The following is a 20237-nucleotide window of genomic DNA, read 5'->3' on the forward strand; positions in this document are numbered from 1 at the left end:
TAGATAACTAATAAGAACCTGCTGTATAAAAAATAGAATTAATTTTTTAAAAAGTGATCCTTTTTCCTGTATTTTCTACATTATAAGCACAATTTTGTGTTACAGTTTTCTAAATATCACTTTAATAAAAATGACTAGAATTGGGGTGCTAATTAATTTAAAAATTAGATTTGAAACATCATTTTGACTGGTGAGAGGCTTCCAAAAATTCATTTTAGATACATGTAACCATTTTCTTATAATACTGGAATATCACTTCATTTGGTTAAGGAGTCAAGTATTTTTACAAGGCTGAAAAGCTTGAAGTATCTCAAATGTGAAATATTGCAAATTTCTTTGAAAGTATACATATTTAAATAAGTTTAGAAATTTGAGCAGGCTGTCAGAAGATAATCGCACAGCCTATTTATTTTCATAATGATTTGGTATAGGGATTACTGACAGAATTTGGAAAAGAAATTAACTAGCTTTAACAAATTTGGCCATAAACTTTTGTTTTAGGGCACATACTTATATTGTGAAATCTGTGGATTTGCCTTTAGTTGCTGCTTTTAGTGTGGTTTACTTTAAGTGTGCTAAGTCTCTGTATTTTTTGTTCTTTTAGATATGACACAGTTGAAGGCATGTAAGTGGTTATTTGTTTTTCCAAAGACATAAGCAGTTTTAGTATGTGAAGATTTTTAATATTTAAATTTTGAATTTAAAAGCAAATATCAAAACATCATAGCATGTTTCTCTGCAGTCTTCTATTTTCCCCCAAGAGTTATCTAAATAATAATCTAGATGACAGTGTTTACTCTTGGTAAGGTGGTAGCCTTTTCATGTGCAAATTATACTGCAGATTCTTTACATTTATATGGATTGCCTTATTCCTCCCAAGGATGAAATTAAATGAGCATTTTATAGATAGGTTATTATAAGTAAGAGTATATATTTAAAATCTCAATTCTGTGTGAATTCGAATTTATTTTTTTAATTTCTAGTTTTTTATAATTTGTTTACAATATATTTATTTGTTTCAAATTGCAGCAGTATTGTTGGATAATCTAAGTTGCTTAAACATAGTTTCAGTTATTTAAGACTGCCAATTCATAAATCGTTATTAGAGTATTTTTTTTTCTAGAGCCTAAAAATGCTTTGGGGAGTGGCAGAAGTGAGTTTTACAGAAATCAAACAAAAGCTTTGAACCCTCTCACTGGAATAATGCTTGCATGAATACACAACACAAACACACATTTATTTGGTATGTCATTTCAGGGCATTCATTGACACAATGCCCAAGAGATCCGAGGCCCCTATATTAAAAACACCTGCCATAAAGATGAGAAATATATTAATATGAAGGGCCTTATTGGCTTTTAATGAAATAAGGATATTTACACTTTAAAATTTATTTCAGTTTACCTCACTTTTTGAATGTTGATTCTTCTTCTAAGTTAATGTTTGGTTTATTTTCATTTTCAGAACTTCTGATTAATTGTTTAATTGTTAAGACATACTGAAGGTTTGTAAGTTTTCTTTTGGTGAAGGAATATCTTTTAGTTAAGTAACGTTTTGTTCTAACTTACACTAACTGCAAAAACAAATCCTTTTGGTCACAACAGTACATCACATCTTTGTCCTTCCTTTTTGCTAAGAAAAATCAGTAGCCAGTGTTCTTTCTGTCCTGTTGCTCATTTAATATTTTCCATCTTGCTCTCTTGTCCTCCTCCTTGAGAGGGAAGAACAGTGTTGTAATGGTCAAAATACTCAGCCTTGTAAGGAGAGAAGTCACCATAATCAAGAGTGTGTCAAATCAGGATTAAAGTGACTAGCCTTGAAGTTATGGATAAAATACAAAGCCTGACTTTGTTTTTAAGCCATGATTTAACTTTTTAACCACTTTATTCAGATAAAGTTCACCAATTTAATATGTACAATTAAATGGTCAAAGCCTGTTTTTGTGGAGGCAAAATAAACATGTTTTATCAATAAAGTCATAAAAGGGCCTCCCTCTTTTAAGTTGTCCCAGTGTATTGAATTGTTTTTAGAGATCGTGAAAGCCACAGAGCCCACCTTTCTTTCCTCCCTGGGGCTGTAATAGGTTACTGATACTTCGGCATTCTCTTGTGTCTGTAAATATACTAGCCTTCACATAAAGCTCATTTGTAGTATTTTTCAACATGAAAATTTTGAACAAAATTGTGCAGAAATTTGAGTCTGTGGAGTTTAATGTCAATAGAGTGAACTACTTTTATTTAACTGTGCTGGTGTCTATTATTTGGCATTTCAAAAATGCCAAGATATTCATTTGCTTCTTTGCTCTCTCTCTCTCTCTCTCTCTCTCTCTCATGTGTGTGTGATCACTGACCATCTTTAAAACTTAAGACACTAAAATATTTGACATAGGTGGAATGAATTTTTCAAGAGCATTAAAATTACATTAAGTGGCCTAGAAATACTCAGCTTGCCTAAACAAAGAGTGTTCTAGGTATTGCCTGGTAGTTTTTTCTAGCATATCAATTCAGTAACCAAAATAGGTTTGAATTATTGTGATGTCAGTAGTCGTCTAAAAGGAGAGATTATAACACTTGGAAAATTGTAGAACTTAAAAGTATTCTACATGTATTGACTTCATTAACTCAGTACCTTTTTTCACATTAAAATTTTGTTTAAAATACAAAATTAAGTAATTTTCTTCTAGTTTTCCTTTCTAAGAATGTATTTAGGGAATGTGTCCTTTCCATTTTCCTTCTACAGTTTATTTTATATATTATCTTTAGATTTGATATGCATTAGGTTTAGAGAAACATTCTGCTAAGAGTTGCCTTTGGTAGATCTATTTTCATAATAATTATTCACTAGAGATTTTCAAGTTTAGCTATGAAACTTCATGGAAAGAAGTTCTAAATTGTAAATATTTATAAATTTTAAAAGTTTCTAAAGAATTTTTAACATGTTCATATATAAAACTTCAAATCTGTGTTCCATGTCATTTAAGGTGGTGTCAGAATAATTGAAAAATTATTTTGAAACTTATTTTCAAAAAACAGAGAATTTAGTAATGGCACACAGCAGCTCATTTGTTTTCATCACTGTTTCAGAGTTTTGTATTACACTTTTCATTTTTAGACATTTAATGATTATCTTTAATGTTCACAGGAGCCCTCTTGCACAAATGGAAGAAGAAAGAAGGGAGCATGTAGCTAAGATGAAGAAGATGGAGATGGAGATGGAGCAGGTGTTTGAGATGAAGGTCAAAGAAAAAGTTCAAAAACTGAAGGACTCTGAAGCTGAGGTAATCAACCTAATATTTTCACCTTTTACAGGCACAGTATTCCTTTAAAAAATATCTTTAATAAAATTCATAGATAATATAACCTTTCTCCAGATTTTTTAAAATATAATACGCTAACATAATAAAATGGAAAAATAAAAGCAAGCACTATGTTTACAATAATATATATTTTAATATGTACTTGAATACAAGCATACTTGGTAAGAAGACATAGTAGAAAACTTACAATAAATTTTATTAGCTATAATTAACAAGTAATAAGAAATGAAATTATAAGCCATTCCATCTAGTCAATATAAGAAAAGTAAAGATCAGAGTTTTGGGTGGATGTAAGAATAAAAACTAGTGTTAGGGTAATAATAATAGAACAGACTTATTTGCATATGAATGAAAAAGAAAGAACCTTAGTTAAACTATAGGCATGCCAGGGTAAATTAGAGACAGAGGAAGAAATGAAGAAATGTGATTTTTATAAATGAGTTGGGCCTTATTTGTAATATAGTGTCAACGTAATTCCCACTGTTACAAAAATCAGGTAGGGTAGTGACAAAGCATTCCAGCAAGCTGATATACTACCTTGGAATCTCTCTAGATGTTGAGGCATATATTTAGTTCCTATTAATCAAAAAGATCATGAAGACATGTCCTTCAATAAGTGATAAGAAATAAAAGATGGAGAAAAAAACACACTAACACAAGCACCTATACAGTAAGTAGTTGGCTTGATGTCCAAGAGCAGTAGAAGAAACTCAAGGTAAACACAAAATAAATCAACAATTTCAGTATAATTTCTCAGCACAGATTTATTATCATTGTGCTGAAAATTACTTTTAAATATATGGGATGACATTAATATGAAATACTTTTAAAATTACTTTTAACGATAAAATTCAGTGAGATCCCTGTGTTTATATGTGGCTCCACTAATATAATAATATTTGTGTTTAAATATATTAAAAGGAGACTCTGATCTAGTCTGTTAGATCCTTACAGTTGGTCTCTTTGCTTTTGTAATGAATTACTGCATAAAATACATAAACCTTCTTTGACTAAATACATAACCAAAAGTACTCTGATCCATTGAGTAGATGGAATGCATGGAGTAAAGTATTCAGTAATTTTGAGGAAATGTTTCTATTCCACATTAGATTTCTCTTAAATCACTGGGCTTTTCATGTAATCTCTTATTAAAAAAAACTTTCACTGTTGTTATATTTATCATATGCTTAATTCAGTGGGGATACAGAATAGCTCCTCCTGGTCTAAGACTACCAAGCACTGCAGAACTAGCATCCCTGGCATCTGTTATTAAGATGACATTTAGGAGATTAAGTTTAGTCTTTTTTATTAATTAGCTTTTTATTAAATCTATCCATCCGAGTCTCTACTCCTTCACTAATTAATAAATGATCTGGAAAATCCCTATCAGAAGGTGAATAGAAACAGGAGTAATCAACAGTCTGCATTATCTCCACACTTAGATTATGATGAAAATCTAAAAGGAGTTGAATTTACATTTGGTATAGACATATTTTAGGGCCTGCTCCTAAGAGTAAATGTTATAAACAAATAATTATAAAACTGTAGTTATAGAACCCTTTGAGAGTTTTTACGATTACTGTGAATGGTGAAAACAGAGTTTTCCGAACCTTAACTGCTCTTTGAAGGATAGAATCTTTATTAACATTAAAAGGACCTGTAAAGAGATCTGGACCAAGTTTCTCCTAATTCAGTAAGCCATATAAGTATGTAAATATATAGGTGAAGAAAGCTATTTAACCTTGTTTAATACTGTTTTTCCTCAAGTGCTAGAAATATTTGTTTGGGGCACAGTTGCTAATATCCAGCAGCACAGCGTATCAGGCGCATTCATGGATTATGTCATTTAATTCATACCACAGCCCTTCAAGATGGGTATTATTGTCCATTTCCCTTTTTTACATGAGAGGAAAGATAAATTAACTTAGTCTATGCTGCATAACTGTAAGCCATTATTTGAATACACTTAACTTTGTTCTTAATCGCTAGACAAGTCCACAATCATGTATCCACGATTTCAGAAAACTGCAAAACCAGACATAGAACTAATAGTTTTATCCCACTTGATGTGAATATTTATATACTTCACTGCAAAAAATAGTAATGTGTTTGGTTATAGGTGCTACCTTAGGCAGCCCAGGAGTTTTTTGTTTTTTTTTTTAACATCTTTATTGAAGTATAATTGCTTTACAATGGTGTGTTAGTTTCTGCTTTATAACAAAGTGAATCAGTTATACATATACATACGTTCCCATATCTCTTCCCTCTTGCATCTCCCTCCCTCCCACCCTCCCCATCCCACCCCTCTAGGTGGTCACAGAGCACCGAGCTGATCTCCCTGTGCCATGCGGCTGCTTCCCACTAGCTATCTATTTTACATTTGGTAGTGTATATATGTCCATGACACTCTCTCACCCTGTCACATCTCACCCCTCCCCCTCCCCATATCCTCAAGTCCATTCTCTAGTAGGTCTGTGTCTTTATTCCCATCTTGCCACTAGGTTCTTCATGGCCTTTTTTTTTTCCTTAGATTCCATATATATGTGTTAGCATATGGTACTTGTTTTTCTCTTTCTGACTTACTTCACTCTGTATGACAGACTCTAACTCCATCCACTTCATTACAAATACCTCCATTTCGTTTCTTTTTATGGCTGAGTAATATTCCATTGTATATATGTGCCACATCTTCTTTATCCATTCATCCAATGATGGACACTTAGGTTGCTTCCATGTCCTGGCTATTGTAAATAGAGCTGCAATGAACATTGTGGTACATGACTCTTTTTGAACTCTGGTTTTCTCAGGGTATATGCCCAGTAGTGGGATTGCTGGGTCGTATGGTAGTTCTATTTGTAGTTTTTTAAGGAACCTCCATACTGTTCTCCACAGTGGCTGTATCAATTTACATTCCCACCAACAGTGCAAGAGTGTTCCCTTTCCTCCACACCCTCTCCAGCATTTATTGTTTCTAGATTTTTTGAGGATGGCCATTCTGACCGGTGTGAGATGATATCTCATTGTAGTTTTGATTTGCATTTCTCTAATGATTAATGATGTTGAGCATTCTTTCATGTGTCTGTTGGCAATCTGTATATCTTCTTTGGAGAACTGTCTATTTAGGTCTTCTGCCCATTTTTGGATTGGGTTGTTCGTTTTTTTGTTATTGAGCTTCATGAGCTGCTTGTAAATCTTGGAGATTAATCCTTTGTCAGTTGCTTCATTTGCAAATATTTTCTCCCATTCTGAGGGTTGTCTTTTGGTCTTGTTTATGGTTTCCTTTGCTGTGCAAAAGCTTTTAAGTTTCATTAGGTCCCATTTGTTTATTTGTGTTTTTATTTCCATTTCTCTAGGAGGTGGGTCAAAAAGAATCTTGCTGTGATTTATGTCATAGAGTGTTCTGCCTATGTTTTCCTCTAAGAGTTTGATAGTGTCTGGCCTTACACTTAGGTCTTTAATCCATTTTGAGTTTATTTTTGTGTATGGTGTTAGGGAGTGTTCTAATTTCATACTTTTACATGTATCTGTCCAATTTTCCCAGCACCACTTATTGAAGAGGCTGTCTTTTCTCCACTGTATATGCTTGCCTCCTTTATCAAAGATAAGGTGACCATATGTGCATGGGTTTATCTCTGGGCTTTCTATCCTGTTCCATTGATCTATATTTCTGTTTTTGTGCCAGTACCAAACTATCTTGATTACTGTAGCTTTGTAATAAAGTCTGAAGTCACGGAGCCTGATTCCTCCAGCTCCATTTTTCGTTCTCAAGATTGCTTTGGCTATTCAGGGTCTTTTGTGTTTCCATACAAACTGTGAAATTATTTGTTCTAGTTCTGTGAAAAATGCCATTGGTAGTTTGATAGGGATTGCATTGAATCTGTAGATTGCTTTGGGTAGTATAGTCATTTTCACAATGTTGATTCTTCCAATCCAAGAACATGGTATATCTCTCCATCTATTTGTATCATCTTTAATTTCTTTCATCAGTGTCTTATAATTTTCTGCATACAGGTCTTTTGTCTCCTTAGGTAGGTTTATTCCTAGATATTTTATTCTTTTTGTTGCAATGGTAAACGGGAGTGTTTTCTTAATTTCACTTTCAGATTTTTCATCATTAGTGTATAGAAATGCAAGAGATTTCTGTGCATTAATTTTGTATCCTGCTACTTTACCAAATTCATTGATTAGCTCTAGTAGTTTTCTGGTAGCATCTTTAGGATTCTCTATGTATAGTATCATGTCATCTGCAAACAGTGACAGCTTTACTTCTTCTTTTCCGATTTGGATTCCTTTTATTTCTTTTTCTTCTCTGGTTTCTGTGGCTAAGACTTCCAAAACTATGTTGAATAATAGTGGTGAGAGTGGACAGCCTTGTCGTGTTCCTGATCTTAGTGGAAATGGTTTCAGTTTTTCACCATTGAGGACAGTGTTGGCTGTGGGTTTGTCATATATGGCCTTTATTATTTTGAGGTAAGTTCCCTCTATGCCTACTTTCTGCAGGGCTTTTATCATTAATGGGTGTTGAATTTTGTCGAAAGATTTCTCTGCATCTATTGAGATGATCATATGGTTTTTCTCCTTCAGTTTGTTAATATGGTGTATCACGTTGATTGATTTGCGTATATTGAAGAATCCTTGCATTCCTGGGATAAACCCCACTTGATCATGGTGTATGATCCTTTTAATGTGCTGTTGGATTCTGTTTGCTAGTATTTTGTTGAGGATTTTTGCATCTATGTTCATCAGTGATATTGGCCTGTAGTTTTCTTTCTTTGTGACATCTTTGTCTGGTTTTGGTATCAGGGTGATGGTGGCCTCGTAGAATGAGTTGGGGAGTGTTCCTCCCTCTGCAATATTTTGGAAGAGTTTGAGAAGGATAGGTGTTAGCTCTTCTCTAAATGTTTGATAGAATTCGCCAGTGAAGCCATCTGGTCCTGGGCTTTTGTTTGTTGGAAGATTTTTAATCACAGTTTCAATTTCAGTGCTTGTGATTGGTCTGTTCATATTTTCTATTTCTTCCTGGTTCAGTCTCAGTAGGTTGTGCATTTCTAAGAATCTGTCCATTTCTTCCAGGTTGTCCATTTTATTGGCATAGAGTTGCTTGTAGTAATCTCTCTTGATCGTTTGTATTTCTGCAGTGTCAGTGGTTACTTCTCCTTTTTCATTTCTAATTCTATTGATTTGAGTCTTCTCCCTTTTTCTCTTGATGAGTCTGGCTAATGGTTTATCAATTTTGTTTATCTTCTCAAAGAACCAGCTTTTAGTTTCATTGATTTTTGCTATTGTTTCCTTCATTTCTTTTTCATTTATTTCTGATCTGATCTTTATGATTTCTTTTCTTCTGCTAGCTTTGGGGTTTTTTTGTTCTTCTTTCTCTGATTGCTTCAGGTGCAAGGTTAGGTTGTTTATTCGAGGTGTTTCCTGTTTCTTGAGGTAGGCTTGTATTGCTATAAACTTCCCTCTTAGCACTGCTTGTGCTGCCTCCCATAGGTTTTGGGTCGTCGTGTCTCCATTGTCATTTGTTTCTAGGTATTTTTTGATGTCCCCTTTGATTTCTTCAGTGATCACGTCGTTATTAAGCAGTGTATTGTGTAGCCTCCATGTGTTTGTATTTTTTACAGATCTTTTCCTGTAATTGATATCTAGTCTCATAGCATTATGGTCGGAAAAGATACTTGATACGATTTCAGTTTTCTTAAATTTACCAAGGCTTGATTTGTGACCCAAGATATGATCTATCCTGGAGAATGTTCCATGAGCACTTGAGAAAAATGTGTATTCTTTTGTTTTGGGGTGGAATGTCCTATAAATATCAATTAAGTCCATCTTGTTTAATGTATGATTTAAAGCTTGTGTTTCCTTATTTATTTTCATTTTGGATGATCTGTCCATTGGTGAAAGTGGGTTGTTAAAGTCCCCTACTATGATTGTGTTGCTGTCGATTTCCCCTTTTATGGCTGTTAGTATTTGCCTTATGTATTGAGGTGCTCCTATGTTGGGTGCATAAATATTTACAATTGTTATACCGTCCTCTTGGATCGATCCCTTGATCATTATATAGTGTCCTACTTTGTCTCTTGTAATAGTCTTTATTTTAAAGTCTATTTTGTCTGATATGAGAATTGCTACTCCAGCTTTCTTTTGATTTCCATTTGCATGGAATATCTTTTTCCATCCCCTCACTTTCAGTCTGTATGTGTCTCTAGGTCTGAAGTGGGTCTCTTGTAGACAGCATATATATGGGTCTTGTTTTTGTATCCATTCAGCCAGCCTGTGTCTTTTGGTGGGAGCATTAAATCCATTTACATTTAAGGTAATTATCGATATGTATGTTCCTATTCCCATTTTCTTAAATGTTTTGGGTTTGTTATTGTAGGTGTTTTCCTTCTCTTGTGTTTCTTGCCTAGAGAAGTTCCTTTAGCATTTGTGGTAAAGCTGGTTTGGTGGTGCTGAACTCTCTCAGCTTTTGCTTGTCTGTAAAGGTTTTAATTTCTCCATCAAATCTGAATGAGATCCTTGCTGGGTAGATTAATCTTGGTTGTAGGTTTTTCTCCTTCATGACTTTAAGTATATCCTGCCACTCCCTTCTGGCTTGCAGAGTTTCTGCTGAAAGATCAGCTGTTAACCTTATGGGGATTCCCTTGTGTGTTATTTGTTGTTTTTCCCTTGCTGCTTTTAATATGTTTTCTTTATATTTAATTTTTGATAGTTCGATTAATATGTGTCTTGGCATGTTTCTCCTTGGATTTATCCTGTATGGGACTCTCTGTGCTTCCAGGACTTGATTAACTATTTCCTTTCCCATATTAGGGAAGTTTTCAACTATAATCTCTTCAAATATTTTCTCAGTCCCTTTCTTTTTGTCTTCTTCTTCTGGGATCCCTATAATTTGAATGTTGGTGCATTTAATGTTGTTCTAGAGGTCTCTTAAGACTGTCCTCAATTCTTTTCATTCTTTTTTCTTTATCCTGCTCTGCAGTAGGTATTTCCACCATTTTATCTTCCAGGTCACTTATCCGTTCTTCTGCCTCAGTTATTCTGCTATTGATCCCATCTAGAGTATTTTTAATTTCATTTATTGTGTTTTTCATCGTTGCTTGGTTCCTCTTTAGTTCTTCTACGTCCTTGTTAAATGTTTCTTGCATTTTGTCTATTCTATTTCCAAGATTTTGGATCATCCTTACTATCATTATTCTGAATTCTTTTTCAGGTAGACTACCTATTTCCTCTTCATTTGTTAGGTCTGGTGTGTTTTGACCCTGCTCCTTCATCTGCTGTGTGTTTTTCTGTCTTCTCATTTTGCTTATCTTACTGTGTTTGGGGTCTCCTTTTCACAGGCTGCAGGTTCGTTGTTCCCGTTTTTTTGGTATCTGTCCCCAGTGGCTAAGGTTGGTTCAGTGGGTTGTGTAGGCTTCCTGGTGGAGGGAACTAGTGCCTGTGTTCTGGTGGATGAGGCTGGATCTTGTCTTTCTGGTGGGCACGTCCACGTCTGGTGGTGTATTTTGGGGTGTCTGTGGCCTTATTATGATTTTAGGCAGCTTCTCTGCTAATGGATGGGGCTGTGTTCCTGTCTTGCTAGTTGTTTGGCATAGGGTGTCCAGCACTGTAGCTTGCTGGTCGTTGAGTGAAGCTGGGTCTTGATGTTGAGATGGAGATCTCTGAGAGATTTTTGCCGTTTGGTATTACGTGGAGCTGGGAGGTCTCTTGTGGACCAGTGTCCTGAAGTTGGCTCTCCCACCTCAGAGGCACAGCCCTGATGCCTGGCTGGAGCACCAAGAGCCTTTCATCTACACGGCTCAGTAAAAGGGAGAAAACATAGAAAGAAAGAAAGAGGATAAAATATAGTGAAGTAAAATAAAGCTATTATAAAGCAAAGCTATATAGACAAAATCTCACCCAGAAGCATATACATATACACTCACAAAAAAAGGAAAAGGGGAGAAATTAATATATCCTGCTCCCAAAGTCCACCTCCTGAATTTGGGATGATTCGTTGTCTATTCAGGTATTCAACAGATGCAGGCACATCAAGTTGTTTGTGGAGTTTTAATCCACTGCTCCTGAGGCTGCTGGGAGAGATTTCCCTTTCTCTTCTTTGTTCGCACAGCTCCCAGGGTTCAGCTTTGGATTTGGACCCGCCTCTGCGTGTAGGTCGCCTGAGGGCGTCTGTTCCCCGCCCAGACAGGACAGGGTTAAAGGAGCAGCTGCTTCGGGGGCTCTGGCTCACTCGGGCGGGGCGGGGAGGGAAGGATGCGGATGCAGGGCGAGCCTGTGGCGGCAGAGGCCGGCGTGACGTTGCACCAGCCCAAGGTGCGCCGTGCGTTCTCCCGGGGAAGTTTTCCCCGGATCACAGGAGCCTGGCCGTGGCGGGCTGCACCGGCTCCCAGGAGGGGCGGTGTGGAGAGTGACCTGTGCTCGCACACAGGCTTTTTGGTGGCGGCAGCAGCAGCCTTAACGTCTCATGCCCGTCTCTGGGGTCCGCGCTGATCGCCGCGGCTTGCGCCCGTCTCTGGAGTTCGTTTAGGCGGCGCTCTGAATCCCCTCTACTTGCGCACCGCGAAACAAAGAGGCAAGAAAAAGTCTCTTGCCTCTTCGGCAGCTGCAGACTTTTTCCCGGACTCCCTCCCAGCCAGCTGTGGTGCGCTCACCCCTTCAGGCTGTGTTCACACCGCCAACCCCAATCCTCTCCCTGCGATCCAACCGAAGCCCGAGCCTCAGCTCCCAGCCCCCGCCCGCCCCGGCGGGTGAGCAGACAAGCCTCTCGGACTGGTGAATGCTGGTTGGCACAGATCCTCTGTGCGGGAGTCTCTCCGCTTTGCCCTTCGCACCCCTGTGGCTGCGCTCTCCTCCGTGGCTCCGAAGCTTACCCCCTCCGCCACCCGCAGTCCCAGGAGTTGTTTTGTAAATAGAGTATGTAGACCTTTCTAAGTAGTATTGGCTTTCTGAAATCTGAAAAATTTTGAACTATGAAACACATCTAACCCCAAGGGTTTCTAGGAAGTGAGGGATTGTGACCTGTACTTTTAACCTACATGCAGTTAACACAAAGATACGTATATGTGACAGAAATGTACAGCTAAAGAATGATGAACACTGGTGAACCTATGGTCCAGCTTAAAAAAATAAGGCATCATCAGTTCATTTGAGGCCCCTTTGTGTCTCTCCCCTATTGTATCCCTCTCTCTCCTTCTCAGAGGTGACTGTTCTGAATTGTGTATATATAATTCCCTTGCATTTTTTTTTTAATAACCAAAGGCATTTTCCTGTGTTCCTATTTTCTGACATTTTCTTAGTAACTTGTTTGCTATCATCAGGAAGATGTTACCTCAAATTTGATTCATGTTTGCTTAAATATATCTTAGATGGTTTTGTTTTGTAAGAACTGCATGAAATAATTTGGAATGGGAATGAATATGAAGTCACTTTTTGTGGGTTTACAAAGTAATTAAGAAAACAAGTTGTATGCGAAATTACAATCCAAATTCAAGATGTTAATTCATTGGTGTAATACAGTCTTTAATAAAACATAGTTCCTGGACATCTGAAAGTTTTTAATATTAATAGTTCTTAGTTATTCGTTGTAGTTTTTTTTTTCTATGACTGTTTTCCTCAGAAATGGATTAACTAGCACCTAAATGAATTATTTAATGAACTATTAGGTAAGCTCTTTGTTTCTGCAGTTACTTTGCATGAGTGTTTTCCACCTTTCAGCCAGCATTCTTTATAGCATTAATTCTCAATGTAGAAAGAACCACCTGCTTTAGAATCACGGGGGCTTGTTGAAAATGTAGATTTCTAGACTTAACAAAAACCCAGAGATTGTAATTCAGTATGTCTTTGTGAGGTCCAGGATTCTATATTTTTAACAACCATTCAGGTGATTTGTACGAAGACTGATATTTGAAAACCACTGCTTTATAAGAATCGGGGGACCTTATCCCGTGATCTTGTAACTCTTAGATCCTCATCTATTTGCTTTCTTTTCACTTGTCTCAGCTTTGTGAACTTGGAATTACGAGGCAGGTTCGAATCCTGGTTCTGCCACTTTTTGACTAATGACTTTGGGCAAGTGACATAAACTCTGCAACTGTTTGGTCATCTGTGAAGTGGGAGCAGTGGTGTCTTCCCTGCCCAGCTTCCTACATGTTTTGTGAGTAAGGAAAAATGAGATGATAAGATAGGGTATGCCCATTATAAAGTGCCACACACTGTAGCTTATTGTACTCTTTTTTTCCCTGTTTACCAAGATTATTCTCTTCGATCACTGGCCTTTTGGGTGGTAAGTCCTATAGGCAGAGGAATTTTAGACGGTGCTAAAATTTTAGACAGTGCTAAAACCAGGTGGTACTTTGAATTTATAGCATAAGAACTGAATGCTCATACTGTTAACATTAGGATGCCTGGATGAAATGTACTTCTGCTCCTGATTTCTCAAACAGTTTTATTTTATATATTGTGCTCTGAATTAGCTCCAACGGCGCCATGAGCAAATGAAAAAGAATTTGGAAGCACAGCACAAAGAATTAGAGGAAAAACGTCGTCAGTTTGAAGATGAGAAAGCAAATTGGGAAGCCCAACAACGTATTTTAGAGCAACAGAACTCTTCAAGGTATCTAATATCAGATTCCCAAGAAATGTGTGTATTAATGCTTTAAAGAATTATTTTCCTATTTATTTTAAAAACATTAAAATAACATTTAAAAAGACATCATCCATTATCATAAATCCCAAGCACAATTTTCATGGATGAGTCTTTTATATAGATGGATGCAGTCTGTCTATTATAATAGTATTTTTTTCACTGTAAACATTTTCCATGACTTAACAATCTTCATAATTATAATTTAGTAGCTTCATAACATTCTCTTCTGTTGACTCACTGTAATCTGTTGCTTACCTTTTCCCATCAAATGTTGGACATAATGGTTGTATTTAATTTTCGGCAAACATAGAGAACACTGCTACAAAGATCTTTTATACATTTAGAGGTATGTCTTTATTGTGTTGAATTATTTCATTAAGATAAAATTTTGGATATCTAATTCCTAATGCAGCTAATTAGTTACTCTTAATTTACACAAAAATCAGTAGTATTTATACTTTGGTTTTCTTCTTTTCCTCATTAGTCCCATTTAAAACTGAAAAGTTGTATCCCTATAAGGATTCTACAGTTTACCCTCACTGCTAAACATTTTCAAGATTTTCAGCACTATCCTTCTATTAACTTTTTCCCCAAGGAAGAAGAAAATATATTTGTAAAAGCGAAGCATTTCAGAATACAAGTGGCAGTAGGAGAAAAGGATACCCTGGTTGATGTCAGTTGATCTTTTTTGATTTGCACTGTTTCATTTAGGAAAAATTGTGCTTATATATTAAAAATGGGTTTTTGTCATGTTTTTTACTGTTTGTCTTGGAATTTTGTCAAATATTTGTCCAAGAAAATAATATTATAGACTAGCATTGTCCTTATTGTTAACTTTAAATCTTCTAATTTTTAAATGAAAACGTAGTGTTTGAAAATCCAACACAGTTGTAGTTGGTTTAGCTATTGCTACCATATGTTATCTCTGTTTATAAAGTGGTCACTCATTTTGATTATTTTCCTTTAATCATTTAGAACCTTGGAAAAGAACAAGAAGAAAGGGAAGATCTTTTAAACCCTCTTTTGACCACCAGTTACATATTAGTTGCCAACATGCCAGCTTGGACATCAGTGTTTGTTGGATCCGTTTGACCAATTTGCACCGGTTTTATCCTTAATGATGGATTTAACAGCATGACAAAAATTATTATTATTTTTTTTTGTTCTTGACGGAGATTAAGATGCCTTTAATTGTCTAGGGTGTTGTGTACTTAGAAACTAACAGCTCTAAGTACCTTTCCTATGTTTTCTTTTTTTATTAAACAGATGTCTTCAATTTAATGCAAGAAAACATTTTACTGTTGTACAATCATGTTCTGGTAGTTTGATTTTTTACAGGATATTCCAAAATAAAAGGACTCTGGAAGGTTTTCATTGAGGATAAATTGCCATAATATGATGCAAACTATGCTTCTTTATGATAATTATAATACAAAGGTTTCATTCAGTGCAACATATACAGTAATGTAATTTAGTCTAACACAGTTGACCCTATTTTTTGACACTTCCATTGTTTAAAAATACACATGGAAAAAAAAACCTATATGCTTACAACGCACCTAGAGCTTTTTTATAACAACCTCTTTTTTTGTTTGTTTGTTTTGGTTTCTTTAAATATATATTATTCTCATTTAGTGCCCTCTTTAGCCAGAATCTCATTACTGCTTCATTTTTGTAATAACATTTAATTTAGGTATTTTCCATATATTGGCCCTGCTAAAATAGGATATAGCATCTTTCATATGGTAGGAACCAACAAGGAAACTTTCCTTTAATTCCCTTTTTACACTTTATGGTAAGTAGCAGGGGGAAAAAATGCATTTATAGATCATTTCTAGGCAAAATTGTGAAGCTAACAACCAACATATTTCTACCTATGTGCAGTCTCTTTATTTTACTAGAAATGGGAATCATGGCCTCTTGAAAAGAAAAAAAAGTCACCATTCTGCATTTAGCTGTATTCATATATTGCATTTCTGTATTTTTTTGTTTGTATTGTAAAAAATTCACATAATAAACAATGTTGTGATGTAACTGAGCGTGGGGTCTTAAATATTCTCCAGTTGATATACAAGAGTGTACAGTGTGTTTGGGAAGAAGATTTTCAGCTTGAATTTGCCTCCTCCATGATTGTAACTCTTACCTTTTCTCTTGTATGTTTGTTTCATTTAGAGTGCCTATGCCCTGATTTTCTAACTAACTGGGATATAGTATCTCTCTATTCATTTTTGTCTCCTATTAACACGTTTATTTCTCTGAAAATGAATTTCAACTCCCCAGGTGAACTCACAAGTCCTTGGACTGAAATTTTTTAACTGGAAGGAGGGTGGTATAATTTCTTTTCACTATAAGGTCAAATGATATAGATTTTAACAAAATGCTTTATGATATTTTAAGTATAATTAATGCAACACAGTTTGTTACCTTAAAAAGTTTCACCATATCTGTTACTTCTTAAAATTAATGATCCAAGCAGAAGGAAGTAACTGATATTTCTGATTAGCCAATATTTTTGTTTACATCAGAGGCTGATGGGTTTAAACAAATCAGTATGCTTGAAAGATCTTGTTGCTTTTCAAAGATATATAGATATAAAGTGTAAAGCATATTAGGAAGATTATTCACCTTGCAGAATCTTGACTTTACATATAAGTTCACCCTGGAGTGCTATTTTTAAAGCAGATCTTATAGGGCATTAAAAACATGATTTTAAGAATACTGCAGTAAATACTTATCCTTATTTGATGGCCATCACTAGTTAAAGATTGTCTTGGAAAACTTTTGTTAATCCAAAAATGCTTTCTGCTATTGGAGAATATACTGTAGTGCAAATGGCTTTTTCTTTTGGCTGCGTTGGGTCTTTGCTGCTGTGTGTGGGCTTTCTCTAGTTGTGGCAAGTGGGGGCTCCTCTTCGTTGCGGTGCATGGGCTTCTCATTGCGGTGACTTCTCTTGTTGTGGAGCATTGGCTGTAGGCGTGCGGGCTTTGGTATTTGTGGCTCACGGGCTCTAGAGCGCAGGCTCGGTAGTTGTGGGATCTTCCTGGACCAGGGCTTGAACCTGTGTCCCCTGCATTTGCAGGCGGATTCTTAACCACTGCGCCACCAGGGAAGCCCTGCAAATGGCTTACAAAAAAAAAAAAAAAAAAAATTGGCTTTTATTTCAAGACCAGAATCAGATATTCAGGAATAACTGTAAGTAAATGTGCAGGGTTTTTTTTTGTTTGGTTTGGTTCTTATATTAAGAGAGATTGGGTTAACACCCCTAACCAGAAAAGTTTGGTTTTAGGAAGTTAAGAATAACCCACTGAATTTGGAGACTGCAAAATGAGGAAGTTTATATTGACCACCTGCCTAACTGGTAAGTACTGCTGCTTCTAGAAACAGGTTCTCATAGGTGCCATTTAAAAATTCTGTACATTGTGATAACTTTATAAAGTCACCTTTATTCTACTTCCCTAGTGAAAACTTTCAATAGTCTTTATCCATGTCATGCCTAAGGTTTTATCTGAATCTGATGTAGGACCCATACAACTTGACTGGGTCTTTTGATGGTTGGCTCCAAGCTTTTCAAGCATACTGAGGGCTTTTTTGTTACATGGCCTGTGGATTTTTGAGAACTGTTAGATGATTATTCACAATACATATAACATTCAGGAAGGCATAAGGAAAGGCCAGCTTGTAAACAGCAAAACGGGCAATACCTAGTCTCCATTGTCAGAGGCATTATATAATTGAAGTCACTCATTAACCACTGTGCTATCTTTCTAATTAAGTGAGACTGACCAAGTATGCACTAATCCCAGTGAACATCTTGGGCACCACATGGCAGAGTTTTACTGCCACCTACTGGAAGTAAGATCTAATTGTTTTTATCAAGTTCACCAGTAACTGGGGAAGTTGATAATAAATTGGACATATGGCTTATTTCTGTGTAGCTCAGGTTGTAATTTTGAAAGCTGAGGAGATAGAAACTCCTGCTTTTCAGACTCATTAGCTTAGTGTCACAGTACAACCTACAGATTCTGACTCTGTACCTTTTGTGCTTTTTATCCTCTTGGAGAAAGACCTAGGAATGTGGAGGTCAGGGTATAGTAGGTGAGAAAAAATAAGAAGGAAAGAAGGTTGTCTGATAACGCAACAAGAGCAAAGTGTTGACTTAGCAAGTCATCTAGATCACTGTTTCCAAACCTGATCCTGTTTCCTTACGAAAATATTTTTGAGCATGTATCTGTGATTATAATTGTATAGTAAATTGTATACATGTAGCACTACATTAATGTGAATATTATGAAACAAAATTTTAAAAATTGAAAAAAAGTTTAGCACTCTTCCCAAGCCCAGTGAATTATTTAATACACTCTACTTTGGAAGCCCTTGATTTAGTATGGTTGTAGGTAGTATGTAGATGATTAATATTCAGTTATTGTTGAATCCCCAAGGAAGTCCTAGTGAATACTGCTGTGGTATCCTACTTGATGTTAAAGGGAAGATTATTGTCTGCCACTCCAGTAAATTGAAATCCTTTCTAATAAATAGCTTGCAAGTGAAAATGAAAGTTCATGTCCTTCATTTAGGATATTTACCCTACCCCACACAGTCAGCTAAATGGTTTATGTGCGTTATCTTCATTCAGTCCTTAATAGATACCAGTGTCATCCTTTTCCAGATGTGGAAACAGCTTTGGAGATGGTTAGTGACTTACCCAAAAGACGGGTGGTAACTGGCAGAGCTGGAGTTTGAACTGGTCTTGGCAACACCAGGACCTGTGTGCTTCAGTCTTATGCCATATGACCCCCTCGTGTGTGCTAGAAAACACTGGACACACTAATCATCTAGGTTCAAATCCCATCTCTGTATAAATTATGTTACCTTTCCTTTCTGAATATTTGTTTCCTAAGCCATAAAGTAGGGCCCATATCTCCCTTGCTGGTTCAGGGTGAAGATTACATTGTGACTGCACATGTGAAGGTGTCTGGACCTTGAGAGATTATCCTTGAATTTTAAGAAAATTCAATTAACACAAAACCAAAAACAGTTCAACACCTCCCTCCTCTCCCAGAATGTTGATGGGTGTGGTGATGCCAGGGCCATGACAAATCAAAAGTATTGTCTTTTCCCACTTTTAGGGAAGTTTGCATGGTGCCATGATAAGTCTCCAGACCTGCTTCTTTGTACACAGCCTTTTGGAGTTACTAAATGAGGTATGTTTCAACAGTAGGGTACATCATGGAAATAAGGTAATTCTGGTTAAGAGCAGGTTTTCTGCAGTGCTAGTAATGGGAGTTATAAAACTTGAACTTCTTTGTAAGTAATGCTGAGATGGTTTATCAGTATCTCATCTATGAAAACATTGCTGCTTTTCCAGCAAACTTGGTTCTCATGATTTGGGATTAATCCATAGAATGTTCAGAGTTTAGTGTCAGCCGTTTTCAACAGAAAATAGGGACTGACAATTTCCTGTGTTCTTTAGAAGACTTACAAAGCTTCACAGGAAGAATGAAGACTATTCTTGGCCTGAACATTTGCCCCATGGAGTGCTGGGCCCAGCCAAACAGCATTGTATTAGCAAAGGAGGGTCAAGTGAAAGGAGACCTTGTTCTGTGCCAGGCTCTCAAAGGGTAGCCTGAAACCCCACTGGCCACCCAGATGCAGTGTTTGTGGACCTGCTGAAACCTAATGCCATTCAGGCTTTCTGAAATCCTTTGGGATGGGGAGAGGGAGTAGTAGTTGACACTTCTGAGAATAGAGATCTGTGAGGACTTGGCATAAGGTGGGAGGCTAATTGGCGGAGATGGTAAGAAGACGCTGCCAAGTGTCTATTTTCGGTTCTCTTCTTCAAAGTGAGTCCTTAGCTTCCTAGCTTACAGGTGTGTTGCAAGGAACAGTGTTTCACCCTGGCTACTTACAAGGAAACAGCAGACCACAGAAGCCCCACAAGTAGGAGTCCTCTTCTTATCCAAGTGTGCAGTACTGAACTAGGTCTAGCAGGGGCTTACAACTTTTTCCCCCCTCATTTAATTCTGTTGTCTTTGAATTTCACTGGGCTCTTTCATATTTAAATGTATGCTCCAAGCCCAGAAAAGTTCCCTGTGTTTGGGGTAAGCTAGTAATTTAAGCAACTTGGCAAATGGTGGGTGAAGTGATAGGTGCTGTGGCACAGACCCCAGAATTAATGTGAGCTTTTCCCCCTTGGTTTTCAGAAGTAAAGGAATATATGTTTTGTCTGGTTGGGAGTGGGGGTAGCTGTCAATTTTTTCCCTAGGGATAAATCTCTTGATT

At 36.5% G+C, this 20237-nt stretch overlaps 1 protein-coding gene across 3 annotated transcripts in view; it reads left to right on the forward strand.

The window, feature by feature from the left end:
* Positions 1–15992, forward strand: part of SEPTIN7 (septin 7) — a gene marked incomplete at its 5' end in the record, with an annotated part of 112003 nt that extends 96011 nt beyond the window's left edge. For 2 of the 3 annotated variants that reach the window (XM_082472011.1, XM_082472010.1), the window contains 3 exons: positions 3142–3277; positions 13786–13925; positions 14934–15992. In XM_082472011.1, the coding sequence (XP_082328137.1) occupies positions 3142–3277; positions 13786–13925; positions 14934–14973 (316 nt within the window). In that variant the 3' untranslated portion in view covers positions 14974–15992. Of the gene's footprint in view, positions 1–604; positions 626–3141; positions 3278–13785; positions 13926–14933 lie in introns of all 3 variants that reach the window. The other variant, XM_082472009.1, reaches the window with a different exon arrangement.
* Positions 15993–20237: the final 4245 nt, after the last annotated feature.

Source organism: Balaenoptera physalus, assembly GCF_965194825.1.
Source record: "Balaenoptera physalus genome assembly, chromosome: 8".
NCBI classification, from domain to species: domain Eukaryota; kingdom Metazoa; phylum Chordata; class Mammalia; order Artiodactyla; family Balaenopteridae; genus Balaenoptera; species Balaenoptera physalus.